The 22,115-nt window shown below is 64.2% G+C and overlaps 1 protein-coding gene across 1 annotated transcript in view; it reads right to left on the bottom strand.

Annotated features, from left to right (window-relative positions):
- Positions 1–20,779, bottom strand: part of DNAH17 (dynein axonemal heavy chain 17) — an 86,350-nt gene extending 65,571 nt beyond the window's left edge. Inside the window, exons 1-18 of the mRNA XM_054593083.1 lie at positions 20,435–20,779; positions 19,084–19,277; positions 18,176–18,368; positions 17,828–17,927; positions 17,488–17,573; positions 17,187–17,312; positions 16,419–16,571; positions 16,186–16,272; positions 14,488–14,655; positions 14,138–14,254; positions 10,470–10,735; positions 9,539–9,734; positions 7,763–7,909; positions 6,070–6,178; positions 5,049–5,152; positions 3,177–3,317; positions 1,603–1,746; positions 456–638 (exon numbers count right to left, since the gene is read on the bottom strand). Coding sequence (XP_054449058.1) covers positions 456–638; positions 1,603–1,746; positions 3,177–3,317; positions 5,049–5,152; positions 6,070–6,178; positions 7,763–7,909; positions 9,539–9,734; positions 10,470–10,735; positions 14,138–14,254; positions 14,488–14,655; positions 16,186–16,272; positions 16,419–16,571; positions 17,187–17,312; positions 17,488–17,573; positions 17,828–17,927; positions 18,176–18,368; positions 19,084–19,277; positions 20,435–20,779 — 2,859 coding nt within the window. The remainder of the gene's footprint in view (positions 1–455; positions 639–1,602; positions 1,747–3,176; positions 3,318–5,048; positions 5,153–6,069; positions 6,179–7,762; positions 7,910–9,538; positions 9,735–10,469; positions 10,736–14,137; positions 14,255–14,487; positions 14,656–16,185; positions 16,273–16,418; positions 16,572–17,186; positions 17,313–17,487; positions 17,574–17,827; positions 17,928–18,175; positions 18,369–19,083; positions 19,278–20,434) is intronic.
- Positions 20,780–22,115: the final 1,336 nt, after the last annotated feature.

Below are 22,115 nucleotides of genomic sequence, written 5' to 3'. Positions count from 1 at the left end.
ACCTACGGAACGGCTCTGCGCTGTGGACATCAGGCCCCTTCCAGTTTGCGTTTCACGTCATACAAACAACGCCGGACAGACCCTCCCCTGGGGGGGCCGAGCTCCCCGGTCTGTTGTGCGCCCACAGTCTGATCGGGCTGCGCTGTACTTGTGGGAAGCACCCGAGCGGAGGGATGCGGGACCCCGTGGAGGCACGTGCGTGGAGGTGGCCGGTGTGGACAGAGTCGCGGTGTTTACATTCCAGAAGGGAGGGAAGGTGCAGGAAGGGTGCAGGGCACACTCTGGGCGCCCTGATGGCATAGAAACCTCTGTGCCCGGGTCACGTTCCGAACCAGCGTCACTTAAAAGGTAAGCAGCCAGGCACAGCTGAGTTCGGAAGGCCACTCGGAACCAGGAAAGGAACTGGAGCCCAAGCAGGGAAGGCGGGCCGGGGGCCGAGGAGAGCGTGGACTGACCCTGTAGTTCAGCCTGCCCTTGGCCAGCCGGGGGATGAGCTTGGCGGTGTTGTAGATGTCGTTGATCAGGCCCTCGATCAGCGCCAGGAAGCCGTGGTCCGCACCCACCTCCAGGGACGGGTGGAAGGTCAGCCCGTCCTCGCCCAGCTCCATGCGGATCTCGAACAGCGGCGCGACGTTCTCCTGCAACCGCCGCCGCGGGAGTCACGCCCCGGCCTCCCTGGAGCCGGCCTCAGCAACCGCTCCTCCCTGCGGGCACCGTCATCTGGTGGAGGGCTACCTCCCGCTGGCCGGGGCCGCCTCGGAGAGCACGCTTCCCGGTGGCCCCCGGAGCGCGTGGTATGAAACCAGATGCTCAGCCCCCGGGCCAGAAGGGGCTGGAGTGTAGACCGGAGACCAAGGACCTCAGGTCACAGCCTGTGTCTGCTACTTTCCAGCTGTGTGTCCTTGACCTCCCAGTTTCCCCAGATGCATAAAATGCGAAGAACCATTTTCTGGAATGGAGGCAATAATTGTCCCCATCTCTCTGGGTCATTGCAAGGACTAAATGAATCAGGAGCATATGAAATGTGCCGCGTGGTGCTGGCTCCCTTCTCAGTGCGTGTAGCCGTGGCCACGCAGTGCGGGGCGAGCCCCAGGCGGCAGGAGCCCCCAGCTGGGGGCGCTCCAGAGAGGATGAGTCCTGGTGTCCGCCCGAGGTTCCCGCTTAAAGAGCACATGCGCAGGGCAGCCCCGCCCCTGCCCGGACGCCCCTCGTGAGCCCGCCAGGCTGGCAGCACCGGCGCCAGGGTCAGGTGATGGCGGGCAACCCCGCCCCTCCCAGGCACCAGGAGGCGGCGGCCGTGGTGGCAGCCTGCCCTCAGCTGGCAGCAAGGTAGGACAGCCCCCAGCCCATTTCCAGATGGCAGACTGAAGGTGACCAGGTGTCCTGAGCGCCAGGGACTGAGGAGGGTCTGGGCTGCCGGACTTTCACTTTTAAAATGGGGACGAGTCGGCCCCCTGGCGGATTTTACGGATCCTGTTTACTTGTACCGGGATGACCTATCCTTTCATGGGGAAGCTGCCCCGTACAGGTGCCAACGCGGGTCTTGCGTCTGTGACACATGCGTTTACAGCACCCGCGGCATGTCTTGTGTTTATAACTTACATCCAAAACCATGTTGTTCATGAGGTAGTTCAGCGACCTGCGGATGAAATCTTCGAACTCCTCCAGGACCATGCTGTCGATGTAGCTGACGTAGTCTTTCCAGGCCTGGCTGGTCACGGTTGCTCGGAGCAGCTCCATGTTCTCCTGCAGACGGACCGCGCAGCGGGCTCTCAGCCACGGCCCGCACCCTCTGCCATCAGAGCAGGTGGCGCCTGGGCCGCCCGCCTCTGCCCACCCCTGGCCACACGCGCCCCGCCTCCTGGCGCGCTGGCTCGGCTCTGCGTCCGGCTCTGCAAGGGGCTGCGTGCTCCCGTTCTTGCCAGGTCTGGCTTCCTCTGACCTTTTAGGTGGCAGCTCAGAGGTCACCTCCTCACAAGGGTCCTCCTCAACACCCCCACTCATCTTAGGTTTGGGTCTTGGCCCTGCCCCTGCCTCTATTCCCTCTAGCAATCCATTATTTGTGTCATGGTGCAGGGGACAACTGTGATTTTTTTTTTTTTGGTCTTTGGGCAGTATCTCCCCTTGGTGCCGAACTCTATGGGGACAGAACTGACTGTCCTTGCCACCACTGTACCTCCAGCCCTCAGTGGTATGCCTGGGGCAGAGCGTGAAGAGGTAGGTAGGTGGATGGATGGACGGATGTTGGATGGATGGATGGATGGATGATGGATGGATGGATGGATGGACAGATGATGGACAGATGATGGATGGATGGATGATGGATGGATGAGTGGATGGATGATGGGTGGATGATGGATGGACGGATGATGGGTGGATGATGGATGGATGATGGATGATGGATGGATGGATGGATGGACAGATGATGGACAGATGATGGACGGATGATGGGGGGTGGAGTGGGTTGGGGGGTGGTGGCAGATGATAGACAGATGTGGGGTTAGATGATGAATGATGGATGGTGGAGATGGATGAGACAATGATGAGGTGGACGGATGATGGGTGGATGGATGGATGGGTGGATCATGGATGGATGGATGATGGATGGATGGATGATGGATGGATGGATGAATCTGTAAGACACCAAGGACCACGGGGGAACACAGAGATAAATATGACCAAGCCTGTCCTCTCATAGAGTTACATTCTAACAGGGGAGAGAAGACATAGGCTTATATAACCTCAGTGTCAGCAAGAAATGGTTCAAAGGACTGCACGGGAGGAGGGGACTCTGGGAAATGCATGTGACGACAGAGCCTCCTCTTGCTGGCCCGCTGGCCACGGCCTCAGCAGGTGCCTGTCTCTGCTGCCCTGCCTCTCCGCCCACCCTCGGGCCAGGTCCTGATGCTGGGAACCTTTTCCTAACCCTAGGCTGCACCCACTTTGTGCAGGGCAGAAGGCGCCAATCTTACCCTTAGAACAGAGGGGGGCAGACCCCAAACAAGGGACCCCAGCCTCCCCAGGCCACGTTTAGGGGGCCTGTTATTTTAAGACGAGTCTCTGGGACCAAAGAGTGTGGCCTCCCGGGCCACTGGCGCCGTGCTCCCGGCACCCCAGCCCCCCCCCCGTCCGGTGCGGGCGGGCGGGCGGGCAGCCCGGGCCCCGCGGCCCCTCACCGCCACCATGGCCTGGATCCGCTGGCCGGCCTCCCTGACCGCGGCGTAGCGCCTGCTGAGGCTGGTCAGCCTGTTGTCCAGGTCCAGCAGGGCCTCCTTCTTGTTGTCCTTCCTCTCGAACATCGGGTTGGCCGACCAGTCCTGGGAGGAAAACAGAGAGTGGGGGGCGCGTTTGCAGAAAGTGAGTCGGGTCCCCCTCCATCACCACGCGCTCTTTGGAGGGAACGTCCTAGTCCCCTGCCAACCTCAGCGAGGGCGAGGGGCCACTGAGAGCCTGCGGGGTTTGAACGCGGAGCCCGCCAGGGCCTGGGAGGGAGACTGCAGGTCCCCTTCCCCGGAGGCGCCTCCCGCCTCTGGACCCGACGGGGGATGATGCTCTTTCCATCTGTCCGGTGTCACCCTCTCTGCTCTGTCACTGCCTCCCGTGTGACCGTGAAGGCTTAGCTCACCGGCCTCCCGCCTCTGCCCAGTGTTTGCTATCCACATACACCGTTTTTGAATTCTTTATTTCAGGCCTGGTGGGCTGACTGCACTGTTTCTTTTCCGATTACTCTGTCTTCTCGTGAAGCCAGGCGATCAGATGTCACCCGCTTTGTTTTTGTTGTCAATTCTTAGACGGGGCCAACGTGGGGGGACTTATTTGGGGGAGCCAACGTTCTTCCAGATGCTACTTCAGCACCCAAACCTCCGAGCACGTCGGCCCCGCCCCCATCCCCGCTCCGAGTGCGGCCACGCCCCCTTGTGGCAGCACCTCTGCACCAGGGCTGGGGCGGAGCTGAGAGGGGTCAGCCTGGTTCCCACCACAACAGGTCCCCGCGGGGTGCGCTGGATGTCTGCGTCCCTTGCGGGTTCCCGTGTGAGGCCCTAGCCCCCGATGTGCTGGCTGGAGGGGGCCTTTGGGAGGAGACTAGAATTAGATAAGGCCACAAGGGCAGGACCCCCGCAACAGGACCCGTGTCCTTAATGCAAGGACACAGTGAGAAGTGGCCAGCTACAAGCCAGGAAGACAGCCAGCAGCAAGAACCGAGCCAGCTGGCACCTGGGTCTTGGACTCCCAGCCCCCAGATCACCTCTGCTGTTCAGACGCAGAGGGACGGCCGTGTCAGGGCACAGCCGGAACCCGGCCACGTGAGGGACGGGGGGCCCACGGGGAGGCAACGGGAGACACGGCGAGCAGTGGTTTTTGTCTGCAGTCTTGAGTAAATCCAGGTGGGTGGCTTGGGCGGGAAAGTGGGCCATGGCGGAGGAAAGAAGCCCGAGGGCCCTGGAATGCCAGCGGTGTGGGCGCCTGAGACCCTTGAGGCCGGCCTGCACCAGCAACTCGAAACTGTTTCAGCTCCCCGAGGAGGGGGCGGGGCGGGGCGGGGCTGGGAACGGGCCTGGCCTGGGGCCCCGTCGTCAGCGGGGGCGTGGGGGCGGCAGGGAGGCAGCGTGGTCGTGGGGGGTCCTGCGGATCTGCTTGGACACAGTGATAAAGAAGCTGGAACAGCACTGTGTCACAGTACCGTGGAGTTCCCCAGCAGGCACTGCCAACTAATGGGGCAGGGGATTTTTGCAACTTCCTTTTGGAAAATTTGCTGCAGCTGTTTTTGCAGATCGGGGCCTTGGTGACCGACCCCAGGGGAGGCTAGCGGCCGCAGTGGAGGGGCCAGGACTGGGCGTGAGGGAGGGAACCAGGCTGCTTCTGCGCTGAGCAGTGGGCGCGCTCCGGGCACGGCTGCGTCTGAGCGCATCTTCTCGCCCCTCGTTCCCCGGGCCAGCCTGGCGTAGCGGGAACCCTCTGCAGGGACCCGGGACCGCACAGAGGCGTCAGGGTGCGTGGCTCTGGGGCCCCGACTTCCCCAGGACCCCTCCACGCTGGGCGGTGCTCACCTTCATGGCCTGGGAAATGCCCTCTATGTTTTGCTTGGCTTTCTGCATCCGGCTCTGCAGGTTGTGCAGACTCTCTCGCATCTCCTGAATATATTCCAGTACGCCTGGGACGAGAGCGGAAAGAACCCCACACAGTGAACGGCTGCGCAGAAGGGCCCGTCGCGCGGGCCCGCCTGACACGTGGCGTTAGGAGACGGCACTTGGGAAACACGTCTGCTCCTTGGGAACACGAAGCAGAGAAGTCCCTGCGAGGTCCCTGAAAGGCCACAGGGCTCATGCCCATGGCGCCTCTGGAAGCAGCACCTCTGTGTCCCCAAACAGGCAGATCGGTGACTCTGCCCGGCGCTGCAGGCCCCTGACACGGCGGGTCCAGCAGTGCGCCCGGCTCTCCGGCCGCAGCCCAGCACCAGGCTCGAGCTTCCTTACGAAACTCTCAGCGGCCCGGGCCTCAGCAGCTGGACAGAGACGTGCTCTTGGGCAGAAGAGAGAGAGAAGAATCATATGACTTCTTTGCCCAGAAAAGTCCTGGTGGACCGGTCCAGAGAGGTGGGCAGTCCCACCGTCTCGTCGAGGGGATGGGGGCGGGCCAGGCCACGGAGGGCAGGAGGGAGGCGGCAGGGCCTGCCGGTGGGCGCCTGCCACGGGGGGCCCTGGGGCTGAGGGGAGTCGGGAGGTGCCTCTGCCTAGTGGTGGGGTGAAGGGAGGAAGGGGACCCGTGAGCACATTTCTTTCCGCTTCTCCGACACATGCCCTGAGCCAGCGGCCACCGGCACAGGCTCTGCCACCTGCTGTGCCTGCCTACATGGGGACCGTCGTGAGCCCCGGCCTCCAGCAAGTCCAGCTGGGCAACTTGGAGCTCCTCGGCGGGTCCCGAGGAGTCTCTGCCAGGTTCCATTTGTAAGCGACACTGGCAGGCTGTTTGGGGACCGGCCGGCGAGCGGTGGGGGGCCACCCTTCCCAGGTGCGTACAAAGCGGACCCCCAGCCTCACCCAGGGCGGCGGCAGGGACGCGCCTCGGTACCTTCGCTGTTCCAGAACAGTGTCGTTTCTGCGCCCAGCAGTCGGACGTCGATTGCTTCCAGTTCCGACTTTATCAGCGGCAGCTCGATGTCCATCACAGTGGTCTTTATCTACGGAACAAGCCGGCGGCCTCAGGGCCTTCGCTCCAAGTCCCTGTGACTTAACGTCCCCGCGCAGCGAGGACGTCGTTGCTCAGGACTGGCCGAAGCCGCTATAGTTGCCCTTCCTTGACAAGAAATTGCAGGGAAACCAAAACTGGGGAGATTTAACTGTCGAAATTATTTCTACTGCCCAGCATTTGTGTATAGACTTAATTCTTTAAAAATTGAAAAAAAAAATTCTTGCCTAAGTACATGCTTATTGATTCTAGTAGAGAGGAAGGGAGGGAAGGAGGGAGATACCAACGTGAGAGAGAAGGAGCAATCACTTGAGTCTCATACACTCCCAACGGAGACCAAATCCACAACCCAGGCATGTGCCCTGACTGGGAATCGAACCAGCAACCTTTCAGTTTACAAGACGTCTCTCCAACCAACTGAGCCGCATGGGCCAGGGCAATGTACTTAACTCTTAATTACCCATGTTCTGGGGTAGAAAGGGAAGAAAATATGAAAATTCAAAAACCGTGAGTATATAATCCAAACCTTTATTTGACTTAGAGTCATGCTGACAAAGGCGGAGAAGCAGACACGGGTGGTGGCACTTCTGGGCCCGGACCCCTCTTTGGTCACGCGGGGACGCGCGGCATTTGGCTGCCCAGCAGTGGCCGGAGCAGACAGGACCGCGGGCTCTGTCTAGCCTGACACAGCAGAGCGCTGCTGTAAACCATTAATTTAATGCTTGAAAACCTCAATTCATAAGAGAGAAGAGGAGGAGGAGCTTGCGCACTGTCTCCATAAATTGTTCCTTTAAAGAGCGAGCACCCTGTGAGCTTCCACCTCGCCACCCGTTGGTTTCTGTGTCGCTCTTCAAAGACGTGCGCGCTCTACGTGTGAGGGACGTGCGCAGAATTACGGTTGTACGTTAGGTGCTGACAGTTTGCCTTTCCGAGTCATTCTGTACGTACGTTTGTATTTCCAGTGGCCCCCACCCCCCCTCACCAACACCTTCACGTGCTCCAGGCATTTAACTCTCAGAAAAAGTGGCCAAGGGCAGAGCAACAGGGCTTGAGAGCCGTGATGAGCGGAGGGCAGCAGGAGGAAGGGCACGCAGGTGTGGAGTTCGACAGCGAGTCGTGTGAAACGGGGTCCCCGCGTCCGGCTGGGCAGGACCCGCTCACCCAGGGCGGCGGTCCCCGCCCCCGCCCGGGCCGGCGCCCTGGCTTTGAGAAAATATCTCCTAACACGCCCTGTAGTAGGTTTGTAGCTGAATGGCTGGGACGCGAGGTCCAGGGGGGCCCTTTATGCTGAATTCAGCCGGCTGGAGAGAGGCGCTGGGCTGCGCCTGACCGGGCCCTGGGCGAGGGCGGGCGGGCTGCCTGTCCCGCCGCAGGCTCCAGGGCCCGCCCCGCGGGGCGGCCGCGGGTGGAGGTCCCTCCCTCGGCTCACTGCGGTGCCCGGGAGGGCCCCGTGCGGACTGTTCCTCAGAGCGGTCACTCGGAGGAGTTGCTAGGGTGGTCCTGTGATCTTACACCCGTGTGCGCCTAAGCCCAAAACCGAAACCGGGCCCACGAAGCGCAAAGCGACGCCGCTCACCTCGTTGTACCAGCCAACGATGAGTTCCAGGTTGCCCACAAACTTCCGGAAGGTCTCGTGCTGGGAGAACAGGTTCTCGGCGCTGTTTGGGATCGCTTTTTGCTGCTGGAAGTTCAAGTACTTGACTTCTCTCAGAACTGCCACCAGCTGAGGCCGACAAAGGACACAGAGCCGCTCAGGGGGTGGCCTGGGGGGCAGCACGTGGCAACACAAAGCGGGGGGTCTGTCCCCGGTGCCTCTACAGCCTGGGAGGCGGGGGGTGGGGGGGCCGCTGGCCGGCTCGCAATGCCCTCACCCCGACGAGCCGTCAGTGTGGGTGGGCCTGTCAGCAGCTACTCGCCAAGAAAACACCACCCTTGTTTGGAGGAAGACCTGCTTCGTCTGGCCCCTCCCGGGGACCCACCCGCCCTGCCGGCCTCCTCGCAGCCCTTGCCGCCCAGGAGGTCAGTGACAGAGTCCCTCCGAGGGAGCTGCCGCCCCCGCTGCCAGCCAAGGCCCTGCCCATCGAGGTCCCAGGGACCCCCGCGTTGCTGAGCCCATGGGTCACTTCACAGGCCTTAGCTCACGTGACTTCGAAGCAGCTGGTCCCCCCCGCATGGCACACACACACCAGACTCTCCTGGTTGCTCAGTCTTTTTGATGCCTTCGAAGTTTGCATGTTAGGGAGCGCAGAATGTGGTCCCTCTCTGTCTCCCCTCTTGGTGACCCCCCCCAGCATCCTGGTTTTAAGAACCATCCATGCGTGGCTGACCCCCACATTTCCGTCCCCAGCCCAGGGCTCTGTCCTGGCCCTTGACTCCTGCACCCACCTGCCTCCTTGGTGCCTCCATTAGGAGGTCTAGCTGACAGCAGCGTGGCCAGAACAGAGCCGTGGGCCCTGCCCGGCAGCCCCCCGCCGCCAGCTGCCCGGCCCCCGACCCTCGCGGCGGCCTCTCCTTCTCACAGACGCCGCCCTGGCGTCTGCAGGCCCCTCGCCCGCCCGCTCGGCTGCTCTGGCCCAGGCCCCACTCTCTCATCCTCTCTCCTGGGTTCCAGCAACGGGCTCCCAACAGGGCTCCCAGCTGCTGGTCCTGCCTCCCCCACCTGTTCCCGTCACAGCGCCCGGCGGGGTCCTTGGGAAGAGCAGCCCTGCTCGGAACCCGCCCGCCGTCACACTCAGAACGGGCCCTGTCGGCTCACATCGCACCCCCGCCCCCGCCCTGGCTCCACGGCTCCCCCTTCACCTCCCCTGCTCTGTGGGGCTCACCGATGCGTGCCCCCTGCCGCCCCGTGGGAGGGCAGCGGCCACCGCCTGGCTCACGGATTTACCCCAAGCCCGCACACAAAGCAGGCGCTCAGCGCGTGTTGACTCAGCGAGCGGCAGAAGGGATTTCAGTGAAGGTCCCCAGGTGCAGGCCCTCGGGCTGCTCCTGCTCTCTCCGCCCTCCCAGGGTCTCAGCCCTGGGACACCCCCACCCCTGTAGCCACAGGCTGCCCGCCAGCTTGGCCAGAGAGCCCAGTGGCTCAGATCCTGCAAGGACCTTCCTCTCCCCTCCCCTCCCCTCCCTTCCCGTCCCCCCTTTCTCTCTCTCTCTCTCTCTCTCTCTCTTTTGTGCAAATATCCAGATTGCTGTTCTCTCCTGGGGTCCCCTGAAAGACACACTCACTGAACTCACCTCCCAGGATGCTGCTCTTCTGCCTCAGACCTGAACTATATCCCGAGCGCACCTTAAAACCATACGGGAACAACAAAGCGTCAGCCCAGCGGGCCCCCCGAGCGGCGGGAGGCACACCCACCGCTCTGCTGAAGTTGACGCGGACGAGGCCGGTGGCAGGGTCGCGCTGGATCAGCGGCTGCCCCAGGTTGAAGTGGCAGTCCTCGTCCACGCCCGACACCCACTGCCGGTAGATCCTCTCGCGGTAGCTTCTCAGCAGCTCCATCATCTCGTCGTATTTCTGGTAGATCAGCTTGGCCTCCACGCTGGACATGACCCTGGGATCGGAGGCGGACGGGGAGTGAGCCGCCAGCACCAGCCGGGGGTGGGCGGGCACACTCCTCGGGGGCTCCGGCAGCGCCCCGGCCGCGCCGCTAGGTCTCGGGGCGCGGAGGCGGCCGGCAGCTTTCTGTGTCTCCCCCGGCTGAGACGCTGAGTCCACACAGTGGCCTCAACCCTCGGCAACTTGCCCAGGAAGTCGAGCAGTGACCCCGGTACCGGGGGCCCCAGCCGGTCAGGACTTGGGTCATACCCACCCTAATTCTCTCAGTCCCTTCGATGTCAGGCCAGCGGGAGGAAGCCAAATGCACTCCCCTGGGCAGCGTCTTAGGCGGGCCCCCTCCAGCCCCAGGCGGGCACAGCCGCGCCTTCCAGGTTCTGCTGGGAGCCCCCCGCTGCCCCCCGCCTGCCTTCACGTCCACGCCGCCCGCAGGCGACACGGCCGGCCCCCTGCACAGCGAGCTGTGTGTCGCAGCCTGCGCTGGGGCTCACGCGGCCGGCCTCTGTCCACTTCCGCCAGGGGCGCGGCCACCAAGGGGGGGGTGAGCCCGGTTCCCCCTGACCACGCGCACTGGGTAGGCCCCCCGAGTGGGGGTTGTGGGGGGACACGCATGCGTCTCTCCTGGGAAGCCAGGGCCCGGGGAGTGGAGGCCTGGCCGCCGGGAAGCGTAGGGGCGCCTCGGAGATGGACCCACCCCTGCCCTTCCGGCGCCCCCGCTGCCGCCCAGACTCACGGGTGCTCTATGCGCTTGAGGTGCCCCATGGGCACCTCCAGCCGCTCCTGAAGCTCCAGGCTCCACTTGAGCTGCCCGGCCACCGGGGGCATGTTTTTGTGGATTGGGGGGACGTTCCCGTCCGCGGAGGCTGCGACCTGGGCATCGTACAGGACCTTGGTGTTGTCCAGCTCGGCGTTGAACAGCTCCAGCATGACAGAGTAGCGGGGCACCACCTCGGCGAGAATCAGCGGCCTCTCCATGAGGCCCCCGCACATGTACAGGAGCTGGGGGGACAGGGAGGGTGGGCCTTCGCACACGTCTGGCCCGGCTGCGGGGCGGGTGAAGCACTGTCCCCCTCGAGACAAGGAGCCCTTCTGTGTGTAGCGGCTGGTGAGGCGGTCACCGCGGTGACGTCTGCCGGGTCCCAAAACACCGGTCTTACAGATCGACGGCACAGACTAGGCACAAAGGTCTGGGAAAACGTACTCCAGGCCCAGGAGAAGTCAGGGTTGGGGCAAGGAAGAGTTGAACAGTTAAAAAGTACAATTTAAAAAAAATATAAAACTAGCCCTGGTTGGTGTGGCTCAGTGGACGGAGCGCCGGCCTGTGAACGAAAAGGCCGCCGGTTCGAATCCCAGTCGGGGCACAGGCCTGAGTTGCGGGCCAGGTCCCCAGCTGGGGGTGTGCGAGAGGCAACCACACATGGGTGTTTCTCTCCCTCTCTTCCCCTCTCTCTAAAAATAAATAAATAAAATCTTTAAAAATATGTATAAAAATAGCTGTGATGCTGCGTTTGCATAGCCGGACGGAGGAGTGTGTCAGGGGTGAGAAAGGCCCTCCAAGGGAGAGCCCTGAGCCTCAAGGCTGTGCCCAGGCAAGAGAACCACCATCGCGGAGTCTCTTCTACTCTGAAAACAGAAAAGCTGTGGGGGAAAGGGGACCGGGGAGAGGGGGCGCCAGGAAGCAGCTAGTCTCGTGCTACGTGGGGTCGCCCAACCACCAAAGTCGCCCAGTGCTGGGGGGAGCACGGCTCTACCTGCCGAGTGCCCTGGGCCGTGGTAACCAAGCACCATGCGTTGTTCACGTGGGGGCTCAAACAACAGAAGCACACCCCTCCCTGTTCGGGAGGGCAGAGCCTGCCGGCGGGGCCGCCCCCCGGGGGGTGGGGGCGGGGCGGTCCGGGCCAGGTTCCTGTCCGGCTCCGGGCGCGGCGGGTGACCCTCGGGTTCCTTGGCTTGTAGGTAGATCGCTTCACCTGCCTCATTGTCACATGGCCTCTCGGCCGCTCCTTCAGGGGTGTCTGTCTCTGCGTCTCTCCTTTCCTTACAAGGACCCCAAACATAGGATTACAGGCCCACATTGCTGCAGGGGGACCTCATCTTCACTTACATATTTTATTTTTAGATCCTTACCCAAAGATGTGTTTATTGCTTTTAGAGAGAGGGGAAGGGGGGGGAGAGAGAGAGAGAGAGAGAAACATCACTGTGAGAGACAGTGATCAGCCACGTCCTGTTCGCTCCCTGACCGGGGATCAAACCCGCGACCCTCGGTGTGCGGGACGACACACCATCCCACTCGGACACGTGGACAGAGCTTAACTTTCGCTTCAACCACATCTGCAAAGGTCCTGCTTCCAGATAAGGCCCCAGCCCCGGCACGAGGGGCTGGGGCGGCACACCACTTCCCGGAGGACCTAATTCAACTCATCGGAAGGGGGCGCGTTTCAGTCGTGGGCAGGCCGGTGCAGGCGGGGAGTGGGGCCCACATGCCCAGACTGGGGGGCCCGCTGGGGGGCCTCGGCCCCGAGGACCCGAGGGAATTTCAGGGGGAGTCGGGAGTTCTCATCCGACCGTGGCACTGGGAGTTCAAGCCCAGGTCACCTGAGCGCCCAAGCAGCAGGGACAGCCAGGGTCCCTTTAATGTCACGTCCCTGAGACCTGTTAGCCAGAGAGCCGTGACAAAATCACTGCAGGTGGGTGTCGCGCAATCCTGGGGGCAGCCGCCAGGCCTGAGCCCCTGCCGTAGCCGGGCGCAGCGGACACCGGGGCCTGTCTCAGACTGAAAAGCTCATCCGACAAGAGCGTCTCATCTGGATGTTTCTGCGAGGGGCCGGGCTGGGGTCGGGCGGCGGCCCAAGCTAGCTAGCGGAAGGGTTTCACGCACGATCATTGCACCGGGGTGCGGGCCGGGGGCGGGAAGCCGGGGCTGAGGGCGGGCCCTGCCGGGCCTGGGGAGGAGGAGGCCGTGTGGATCCGGATCCTCAGGGGGTCCAGAAGCGCCCCGGCCAGCCCAGGGGCGAGGGGCGGTGCCCGACACACCCTGTTCTCCCTTGTCCACCGGGCGCCTCCGGCGGGGCCCAGCGGAACCCGAGGGCTGGCGGCGCCTCAGGCAAAGGGCGGCTCTGGTGACAAGTGGGGACTCAACAGCTCCGACCACACTGTGTCGCTTTCATTCCGGGACCCGTGGCTGCAGCTTTCGGTGGCTGGAAGGGCTGGACCCGAATCTCAGATTTACCCCAGTTTTTGGTTTGAAAAGGTGGCTGCTGTCCCTAAACATGACCTTCTGGGGAAAGAGTCAAAGACGGCTTCAGGGAAAGCAGGAGCAATTTTCAGGTCCCCAAAAGCCAGAAGGAGCAGCCACGGATCCCCCGGGGAGGGGCGGGGGGCTGAGCCTCGGCTCTTCATCCGAGCCCCTCCTTCCTCCAGTTCCCCGCAGGGAAGCTCTCGACTGAGCAGCTCACCAGCGCCGTTTTTTAAAAAAATTGACATGTGACAGAAAACAAATGTGCTCCCTGCGGCTTTATGACCCTCCCAACTTCCTTCCCTTCCCCTGCGTCTTCCCGCCTTTTCCTATTTCCATGTTTTTTTGGCTGATGGCATCGGGGAAGGAAGCCAATTCTATTTTCTGCCAAGAGGAGATGATGTGGAAAATTGCTCTAGAACTTCCCTGGCCGCGTGTGAATTACTGACAGCGAGCAATTGCGCAGAGGCAGCTGGGGACGAGGCGGGGGACAGAGGGGCCGGGAGGGGGGCCGCCCTCTCAGGCCGAGAGGGACGCGCAGACCGAGCTGGCAACGGGTCACACACCTGCTGCCCTCTTCTTTTCCTTGGTTTCCTCTTTTGGATGTGGCACAACCATAAAGTTAACATTCAGGAGGCAGCTTTTCCTTTTAAAGTGCAAAAGCCAATGGAGGCCACTGCGCTGAAAGCCCAGCCGCAGGGCAGGTGTGTCTGCGAGCTGAGCTCCCGGGGCGGCTTCCGTCCCGCGGGTGCCGGCGTGAGTCCCCTCCCGGGCCGCCTCCCCCGCAGAGCAGACACCTGAACTTGGGACCGCAAAGGGGTCCGTGCGAGGCAACAGCCCGGCCCCGGCCCCAGTCTTGGAAAACAACACGAGGGCCGCCCGGCAGGAGGGCGGGGCCCCTTCGCCCGCTCCGCCCTCAGTCCTGGCGCCCCGGCCCCCGCCGGTTAGCTCTGGCATTGTCTTTGACTTTCAGGGGCTAGGGGGTGCGAGCTGGTTGCCCAAGTAAAAAGGGGCCTCCTCACGGAGAGAGCGTGTGCTTGGCGCTTGGCTTGCCCAGGCTGATGAAAGGGCCTCAGACGGTCCGGGTGCCAGCCGGGCCGCGGGGTGAATTCTCCGCCAGCCCTGACCCTGCCCCACGTACCTCTCGCCGCCCCCAGCCCGCGTACCTTGGCACAGGACTCGATAGAGCTGCAGTCGTCAAAGCCCTGGCAGAAGATGGTGGCCAGCCTCCTGTCCAGATCTTGAATTTTGGTCTCAAAATCAGCGTAATCGTCATCAAAACTCTGAAAGCGAATTCAAACGTCAACCTTGTCATCAGTGAGCCCGGCGGGGCGGCGCCCACCCTAACGCCCCCTCCTCCACCCCGCCCCCTGCTGGCAGGGCCTGGGGTGCCCCCTCAGCTGAGCACGCTCATCGTCCACGAGAAAAACGTTGGGGTCCTTGCCCGCACCCCCTCCGGCGCCTCCCGCTCCCGGCGTATCCTCTGTCACCTCTCCGGCCCAGGCCTCAGACCCACCGCATCTCCCGGGTCCAAGGGGTCGTATTTGCAGTCGGCAAACACCTTCACCAGCTCAAAGACCTCCTCATAGATCCGGGAGACCAGGCTCCCGAGGATGTTGCCCCGCGCTCCCCCAATCTCGATTTTCTCCAGCTTCAGGAACTCGATGGCTGTCTTATAAAGGTTCTGGCGGAGAAAGGCACGGGCACCCGGTTGGTTTGTCTCCATAGCCAGACTCAGCGGTTCAGCCTCTCGTCAAGCCCCAAGCCCAGCAGGGAGGAGCCAGGGAGCGGGCGAGCGAGCTCCCTTCGGGCCCGTGACAATACTGGGGTCAGGGGGTGGTCCCTGCTTATTGGAGTTGCTCTTCTCTAATGTCCTCTCTGGGACGTCTCTGAATTGCGACCGTGGAGGAGGGGGCGGGGGGTGAGGCTGGGCTCCCATCCTGTGCCTAACAAACCACGTCGTCCTGGGCCCTGCTTCCTCGCAGGCAAAGGAAGCCATCGGAAAGCCCGTGGGGGTTTCTGAGGCTCTTGCTGAGCTTCAAAATCCCTGCTTTCCTGGGAAGACGCCCCCTACTCGGAGCCTGTCCCCGGGGCTCTGAGAGGAAGCCCCCACGTGCGGTGCACAAGGAGCCTCTGCTCCCTCCAGCAGCGGCTCCCGCACTCCGGGGCCAGCCCTGAGCGGCCCCTTCCTTCCCGGAACCCGCACTCACTCCCTGTGCCCTGCGTTTTGACATTTGGCTCCATTCACGAACGAACAGTCCTGTACGGGGCTCGGGGCTCATGCTTTCTGACCGAGAGGCACCGGCGGGACCTGCCACTGGTGCCTGAGACCGCGGGCGCTCGTCTCAGTCCCCGAAGCCGGAACCGAGGGACCCGAGGTGCACACTGTCTTCCCAGTGTCCGAGGCGCGTCGAGTCACAACCAGAGCAAGCGGGGTGACAGCACCGCGTGGCCGCGCCCTGGGCGGTGGGCTCCTCCGTGCATGCACGGCGAGGCCACGTCTTCACCCCTCAAAGCCCCCTTTTCCCAGAACCTTCATCCTGATCGAGAACCTGTAACGTAGGGGCCAGCAGCTACAGGGCCGGAAACTGGACTGGGTCCCTGGAGCTCCTTCGGGCATGAGGATGCCCTCTGGGGCGGGGACCCGGGAGGCCGAGGCAGCCGCTCCACCGCCCCCCGGAGGGCGTGGCTGAGCCCCGGACAGGCCTTCCCGAAGCCGCTGCCAAAGGTGCCCACTGGTTTGAGGACGGTTGTCCCCCTTTCTATAACGGGCACAGTATGTTCGCAAAGTTTAAAAAACCACAGCACACAGACGATTAGAAAACAGAAGGCACAGCTACCTTACCTTCCACGTCTCACCTCTGCTCCCCAGAGCAAACCTCCTGGGACCCTTGTTACACTTTAACCTGCTCCGCAGCGTCCCTCTAAGTAAGTCTTCGCCGGTGCGGACTCAGCCCCACCAACCCGCCTGCCCCTTCAGTCTCCAGGGTCATTTCACGTGTCATAGACAGAAGACATGAGCGAAGGGGAGAAGCGCCCAACATGGGTCACTTCTACTCGCGGCTAAGAGCCCCGGGCACGGAGGAGGCTGGCCCGAGGACTCAGCGTCCCCATGACGCGGGCTTAGGGGACGGTGGGGATGGAAGGCGGCAGCCGCTGTCAGGGGAGGGCAGCCTGTGACCTGCAGGGACGGTGAACCCAGCTTCACCTTTACCTCGATGGTCTGGATGCGGTGGAAGAAAGAATTCAGTCTGGAAAACGCAAGTGAAGATGGGAATTCCCAAGGCACTGGCTCCTTGTCCTTCAAGGAGGGAGAGGGGGAGGGAGGGAGGGAGGGAGGGAGGGAGAAGGCTGAGTCTGCCTCGGACGCTCCACCGTCTCCCTGCGCGGGGCCAATGCCGACCGGCCGCGTGGCCCCCCTGCCTGATTCTGCGGGCCGGGCCGCACCTTGAAGAAAAGCTTCATGTTTGCGCAGCAGAAGTCGTAGGTGCGGTACAGCTCCTTCAGGACGGACACCGACAGCGAGATGCCGTGCAGAACCTCCTCGATCTCGCCCTGCAAGCCCTTCAGCACCTCTTCTGGACCCAGGTACGTCCGTGTCTGGGCAGGAGACAATGCACCGCACAGGCCCCGCGCACCGCGTGGGGCCACGTCCAGGCGCACGGAGCGTGGGCTGTCAGGCCGGTCAGAAACCGGCCACCGGGCGGCCCCGCGACCTGCTTCTCATGCCAGCTGCTGGGTGGCTTTCAGGAGCCGGAGCTGCTGGCCCCTCACCCCGCGCTAAGGCTGCAGCGAGTGAGGCTGCGGGCACAGGTGGGTGAGGCTGGGACGCCCTGCTGCGGGCCGCGGGGCCCCTGGGGCCGGCAAACAGGGGTGCGAGCACCGTTGTCACGCCCGCAGGCAGCCCCGGGGGCCCACAGGTGCGCGTAAAGAGGAAGGAGAGAGCCACCTCGAGCGAGGCAGGACGCAGTTCGGTGCAGGGCCAGAAGACCCCACAAAGCCCCGCGCTGAGTCTTAGGGCGCTGGCACTCAGGGGGCAGAGCCCTGTTCCCCTTCTCCTCCCTCCAACGGGGGCTGGGCTGGCGCGGCCCAGGGCTGGGAGAGCCCCCGGTGCCAACACCTTGGCCTGTCTCATCCTGCCGGGGATGCGGGAGGGGACAGAGCGGGGAGAGGATGGTGGGCGGGGGGTGTATGGCTGTGGCAGGTGACAGCTACCAGCTCGATGATCTGGTTGCAGAACTCCTGCAGGATGACGATGACCCGGGAGGGCGTGTTGTAGTGCTTGGAGCTGGCCCAGATGAAGCAGACGGTGTAGAGCGCCTTGGCAATGAAGGCCGGGAGCTGCGGGCAGACGGCCGGGCCCTGTCGCCACATCCCGGCTCTCCGGGCCCCGCAGCCCCAGGAGGGGACCCCCAAAGCTCAGGGAGAGGCTCCTGACCCCAGCCCAGCAGCCCGGGGCCCCCGCTGCCCAGGACAGGGGCGACCCCGGCCCAGGGCTTTCCTGTCGCTGACGCACCACCGTGAAGTCGGCCTGTTCCATCTCCTCCAGCAAGATCCGCAGGGGCGTCAGGTACAGGACCACGTCCTCAGCTTCCTTCAGCCCTGCCCGGGGCGCAGACGAGGTCAGGGGCGCGTCCGCCCGGCAGCGGGCATGGCCCCCTCTGCTGGCCGCCCGTGCTGCCGGCGCAGCTCCACGGTGGGGCCCTGCCCCTCAGAACCAGGGGCTGCCTCCGAGGTGGGGGCCAGGAGGCTGCTGGGGGGATGGGCTGCGCCCCCGGGGGGTCGACCTGCCCCGGGCCCCCCCGCCTGAAGGCCCTGGCAGCTTCCTCGGGGCGCCTGGTGGGTCCCCCGCTCACCGTCGTTGACGTTCATGTACACATTTTGGAGGGCTGGCCAGTAGCAGCTTTTGGCTTTTTCCAAGATCTCAACTATTTTGTTCACTTTGGGCCTGTTGAGCTGAGGAGGGAAGGGGAGAGTACCAGCTTGTCAGCAGAAACCCGTGGCCCCGGCCACCACCCCATGGCCCTGCGGCCGGGAGAGGCTGAGGCAGGGGCTCTGGTGAGCGGGGTCCCCGCAGGGCTCCCGGGGGTCCGTGCAGAGAGGCCCGGGGCTTGTGGGTCCTCCTGGCGGGGTGGCGGGGCTGTGGGCCGTCCGGCCGCCGGGCAGCTGAGCACCCGGTCACCACAGCGGAGCGGAGGTGTCACCTGGTCATAGATGCACTTGAGATTCGTCAGCCGGGCGTCCCAGAACCCGAACTCCACCCTGGGCAGGGGGTGCAGCCCGTCTAGCAGGGCCTGGGCTGAGTCTTTGCTCAGCACATCCCTGATCTGGTGGGACCAGTCGATGACAATGGTTTCGATGGCGTGCAGCAGCGAGTTGTCCAGGGAGGCGGGGAGCCTGCAAGCACAAGGTCAGGGACGGTGCTGTGCCGGCTTCGGCCCCAGCCTCACGCAGGGGCTCCGCCCGGCGGCCCTGACCGCCCGCTGGCAGCGCGGAGTCCGCCTCAGGTCCCCGGCTCCTCACAGCCGCCTCGAGGAGGCCGGAGGAGTCCCCAGAGCTCCCGGCGAGGAGGGACCCTGAGCGAAGGGTGGGTGTTGTCAGAGACGCTGGCTCCCCGCGCCCCCAGGAGAGGAGGAGGGCAGCTTTGGGAGAAATGTCCGAGGGGGCCCCTCCCGGCAGCTATTGGGGTCACACGGGGTACGTGCCGGGGCTCAGAGGGAGACCCATGCAGGACCTGCCCTACGCGGAGTCCCTGGAGCGTCCCCGCGGGGGGCGAGGGGTGGACGCAGCCATCACCCCGCCCAGCTCTGAGAGCCTCATGCTCCAGGCAGCTGCACTGGGCAGTCGGGCTCACGTGGGGCCCTCGGACATTGTCGTCAGAGCCCCACCTGCGGAAAACCCCTTCCAGGCCCCTCCGTGCCCCCGAGCACCTGGGTCCTAAAGCCGGAGTCCCCTTTCCTGGCTGCCTGCCAGGGGCAACAGTGTCCCGCCCTGTGCCCGCCACCTCGGGCTCGGCGCCCGCCTTTCCCTCGTGCACTCGGCAGCCGCAGAGCGGCCCCCGGCCCCCCAGCCCCCCGCCCCCGGCCCCCCGCCCCTGGTCGGGCCTGCCTACCGCTCCAGGGACTCCAGCGTGCCATCCAGGCTCCCCAGGTGCTCGGGGATGGGCAGCAGGGTCTTCCCCCTGATCTTGCCTCCCATCACAAACACCTCGTTCTTCAGCCGGTGCACCTGCTTCACGATGTCCTCCGCGACCACCTGGGGCCACCCGCTCGTGTTCTCGCTTTGGTTTAGCAGAGAGTAGAGGACCTGAAACGGGGGGCGGGGAGGGGGCGGGGTCCTGAGCTCCGCCGCGCCTTCTCCGCCTCCGCAGCCCCGGGAGGGACGGCGCGCGCGCTTGGTGCTGGACCCTGGGAAACGGGTTCTCCTCCATGCCAGGAGGCGGGGCCTGGGGCCCTGCAGGGGCAAAGCCCCCTCCACGAGGGGACGCCCGGCGCCTGCTATGACAGCTCACACCACTCCTTGCTGAAAGCCAACATCCTGAGCCGCTCGGGGTGCAGTTGGGGGCTGATCGTGTCCCCCGAATTCCTATGTTGAAGCCCTGATCCCCAGCATCCCAGGATGTGACTGTATTGGGAGAGGGGCCTTTAAGCAGGTGATTAAGTTAAAAGGAGGCCACTAGGGTGGGCCCTGGCCCAACACGGCTGTCGTCCTTCTGAGACGAGGCAGCTGGGACAAACACACGGTGGGCAGGGACTGTGCGGGGACAGAGGGAGGAGACAGGTGTCTGTAAATCCAGGAGGGAGGCCCCGGAAGGAACCGGCCCTGCCGACGCCTGGGCCGTGGCCTTGCAGCCTCCAGGACCACGCGGCCGCTGTCTCGCCCGGAGCAGACGGATGGAGCCGCCCGTGTCTGCCCCTGTGGCCCGCCGGGCCCCTCCCCCTTCAGAGGAGGCGGAAGCTGCCCTGGGCTGAGGTCGCACAAGGCAGGGGTGCGGCCCCCGTTTCACAAGGGAGACAGCAGCGACTAGAAAAGCTGAGTCCCCCGTACCCTGGCCGGTCTGACGGCCCAGAGTGGCCCACACCTGCCGTACCTGTGAGAGTGACACTGGGGAGGAGACAGGACGTCGGGAGAGGCATGGGGCTGAGTCCCTTCTTCACTCAAGGTCTCAGCTCTGGGGAAGCCCGTCTCCCTGGACTCACAGGGCCCACGCCCTCTGCGGCCGCACACAGCCTCGTGCGGGCAGGGGCCCCCCAGCTGCGGGGCGCAGCAGCCCCCGCGGGTCTGGTGGACTGCGGGTCTGTTCTAGCCACCTGGGTGGGCGGGGCCCGACGCCTGCCACTATAAGCAGCTCCGCGGCCATGCCGCTGGCCCGTGGACCCCCTGGGGCTAGTGGGCCAATCACTGAAAGTTTGTCCCTCCGGGGCCCCGGACCCCCAGCCGGCAGCCCGCCTGGGTGCGCCTACCTCCCCCACAATCACGATCAGCTGGTCCACGGGCGAGGGGCTGATGTCCCCGTAGATCAGATTGTCCTTGTAGTTGTCCTTCTTGATACTCTCGGGCTTCTTCTTGATGAAGTAAACCCCCTTGGTCTTGATGGACGCGGGGAAGCCCAGGCAGACCGTGATGGCGCCGGCGGGGCTGAGCGTGAGCACCAGCACCGAGACGTCCGGCTTCTCGAAGAAGTCCGTGAGCAGGGCCATGTTCTCCTCCGCCCCCACCATCTTGCCCCACTTGTCCGGCTTGAACTTCAGGACGACGGAGGCCACCCTCTCCAGGTACTCCAGCCTGACGTCCGCTGTCACGGCCATCGCGGCGCTCTCTTAGACCAGGGTCACCTGCGGAGCGGACAGACGCGCCGATGCGAGGGGCTTCCTGGGGCTGTCCGCGCCCCGCCTGCCGCGGGGACCGTCCGAAACCCGGCTCTCACCCGCCAGAGAAAGGGCTCCTCGAGAACGTCTGCAGCTGCGGACGGGCGGGGCGCGGGGGGCGCGGGGGCAGGGGGTGCGCTGTCGGCTCTGCACCCTGCCCGCTGTGGGCCGTCCCCGGGGGCCCGGCCGCAGACGGGGTGCGTGCCTGTGTGAGGGGTGGACATGGCTCTGGGGCAAGAGGAAAAAGGAGACGGGCGCAGCAAAGTCGTCTGGAGGCGATGCCGGGGCAAAGAGACCAGCGGAGGTCAAGACGAAGGGTCCAAGGAAAATGAGAATAAAGACACGGCCCTCCCCCCCAGAATGTGTGGGAAACGCAGAAAGCGGGGACGAACCGGGGTGCAGGGTGAAGGTCGCCACGTGCCCCCTGCACTGACCTGTCGCTGTGCGCCCTGGCTCCTCCAGGCCTCTGTCTCTCCCGCCCCCGCCCCCGGGGCCGGGGCAGGATCCCACGGCGCATCCCCCACCGACCTCTGCCCACGCACCGCTTCCCTGGGAGAATCCCCCGCAGCGCTTCCTGGGGTGCCTGGAGGGCTGGGTGGGGACCCCCTTAGAGACAACCCTGAGGCCTCAAAGGGCCAAGACCGGGCAGGGGAGTGAGTGCTCCCCGTGGGCACAGCGTTTAGAGGGTGCCTGGGATTTCCGCAATCGAGACCAGTGATAGTTCAGTATTTTTAACCGCAAAATAGTGCAAATTCATGATCTACAAAACATCAAAATTCCAAATAAAGACAGGCTCCTCGAGAGGGCTGGCCCGGGGCAGGCGAGGGGCGAGTTCCTGGAGGCCAAGTGAGCCCAAGGCTGGCTTCCGTCCCCCACAGGGGCGTGTGGCGCTAGGTCTCTGGGGGAACCTGGGGCTGCTTGGCCTTGGGACTAGGAGAGACAGCCCGGCAGCTGCGTCAGTCCTCGTCCCAAATTCCTCAGCGCCCTCTCCTGGTACACACCTGCAATGGCACCTCCCCCGGTGTCTGCATCCCAGGAGGGTTCTGGGAACACTATGAGCTGCCGCGTTGGCAATGCTACTGGAATTTAAGGAGCCCAAGTGCAGTTTATGACATTGCTGTGCCCGGACCTCTGACAGGCTCCCAGCGGGAACACAGAGGCCTCCGGGGCGGGGGGTGATGGGCCCTCTGTTCCCCGGGGCCGGGGGCCACCGCCCCCTCGGCCGGGGGCCACTCACCAGCTGGCGGCCAACGCCTGCTCCAGAGCTGCAGGGCGA

Source organism: Pteronotus mesoamericanus, unplaced genomic scaffold, assembly GCF_021234165.1.
Source record: "Pteronotus mesoamericanus isolate MK-2021 breed Mesoamerican mustached bat unplaced genomic scaffold, CSHL_Meso_final scaffold_408, whole genome shotgun sequence".
In the NCBI taxonomy this organism is placed as follows: Eukaryota; Metazoa; Chordata; class Mammalia; order Chiroptera; family Mormoopidae; genus Pteronotus; species Pteronotus mesoamericanus.
This window is presented reverse-complemented; position numbering and strand designations above follow the sequence as displayed.